This window comes from Rattus norvegicus, chromosome 8 (genome assembly GCF_036323735.1).
Source record: "Rattus norvegicus strain BN/NHsdMcwi chromosome 8, GRCr8, whole genome shotgun sequence".
Taxonomy (NCBI): Eukaryota; Metazoa; Chordata; class Mammalia; order Rodentia; family Muridae; genus Rattus; species Rattus norvegicus.
The window spans coordinates 83583912-83585665 of NC_086026.1; the positions used below are offsets into that span (position 1 = coordinate 83583912).

Consider the following 1754-nt stretch of genomic DNA (forward strand, 5'->3'; position numbering starts at 1 on the left):
TTCTAAATCCCACAGAAGTGCTCAAAAGTAATTGGTCATCTTCGAGTGGAGTCAAACCATGAAACTGTAATGAAGTCATTCGCATACGATCAGACCTTCGCCATTCCTCAGTTAGTGCTAGTGATTACTTTGAAAGAGATCCTCCAGCTTCCCAAAATAAAAGAAATATCAAACATATATCAAATACAGATTATTCAAGATAATTGCTATACAGTCCAATTACAAGTGCAGCTTTCTCATGTGCCATCAGAAGAGGATAGTGTAAATTTAATCCTCAGTCTTGACCATAATCACTTTGTATTCTGCATTCTCAGAAGGATCCCATCCATGATACACATAGAAACAACAGGGACATTTGAATGGCTTCACTATGATCTCAGGGTCAACATCTCACCTAAGTCCTTCCCTTGAGAGAACTGCCTCTTAGTTCTCAATTTTACCCAAGAATCTCTCTTCTTTAACAGCGGTGTCCAGATGCCTTCTCCTCACTCCCCCCAACCCCGTGAGAAAAACCACTACTCATCTCCTGTAAGACAGCTGTGCTTCTGTCTTGAGCTTGGAAAAAGTGATTTGAGGAAGGAAGATTGGGGTTAGGACTGAAAGTCAAGTGTTGAAGGTCCTTTTCTAGTGTTTCTGGTTGTGAGCCTGCTGAGTGTTGGGGCTGGGATTCTTTATCTAAAAATACCTGGGTTGAGTGGAAGGGTCCTTCCTTCCTTTTTGCTGGGTGCCGGCTGCTTGCTGTCGAAATGGGCAAGCTTATGAAACCCGGGAAAGTGGTACTGGTCCTGGCTGGACGCTACTCTGGACGCAAAGCCGTCATCGTGAAGAACATTGATGATGGCACCTCCGACCGCCCTTACAGCCATGCCTTGGTGGCTGGAATTGACCGCTATCCCAGAAAAGTGACAGCTGCCATGGGCAAGAAGAAGATCACCAAGCAATCCAAGATCAAGTCCTTTGTGAAAGTTTATAACTACAACCACTTCATGCCCACAAGGTACTCTGTGGATATCCCCTTGGACAAAACTGTTGTCAACAAGGATGTGTTCAGAGACTCAGCACTGAAACGCAAGGCCAGGCGGGAGGTCAAGGTCAAGTTTGAGGAACGATACAAGACAGGGAAGAACAAACGGTTTTTCCAGAAGTTTCGCTTTTAGATGTATTTTTGTTTTGTCATTAAAAAAATTAAAAAAAAATACCTGGGTTGAATTAAGCACATGTGATAGCTCTTCAGGCAATGAGTTCAAGTGCCCCAAACTGACTGTACATAAGACCCCTTACTCTGAAAGAGATCAAAACCTTGAGCTTTAACAATTGGTAGTGAGACAAACCAACCCAAAAAGCTAGGTCTGGTTTCTTCTTAAGCTAAGGGGAAGCCAATCTTCCCAAGTACTTTAGTGTTACTGATGCAATGACTTAAGGATTGAAAGATCTCACAAGTTAAAACAGCACACTCAAGGTTGATAAGATGCCTCTTGCTGTGCTCAAAGAACTGAGAATTTCACCTAGAGCCTCTCCTGGATGCCTTAGCCATCAGGAGCTTCGTGTTTTGTTTTGCTTCATTTTCAGCACTACTCCTAGAAAAAAAATCTATAATTTTAATGGTTTTAGATTTGCTCATGAGATATCCCTGCAGTGGAAATTTGACATGTTTGGAAATAAGGCTCATCTATAAACCTAGCTATTTTGTTCAGGAAGGAAAGGAATCAATGTCTCAAGTAAAATTTCGACAAAATAAAACATAAATGGTCTCT

The 1754-nt window shown here is 42.0% G+C and overlaps 1 protein-coding gene across 1 annotated transcript; it reads left to right on the forward strand.

The window, feature by feature from the left end:
• The first annotated feature begins 716 nt into the window (after positions 1–716).
• On the forward strand, positions 717–1166 carry LOC100912027 (60S ribosomal protein L27-like). Its single transcript, XM_039082873.2, has one exon. It carries the CDS (start codon positions 747–749, stop codon positions 1155–1157), a length of 411 nt encoding a protein of 136 aa, XP_038938801.1. The 5' UTR covers positions 717–746; the 3' UTR covers positions 1158–1166.
• Positions 1167–1754: the final 588 nt, after the last annotated feature.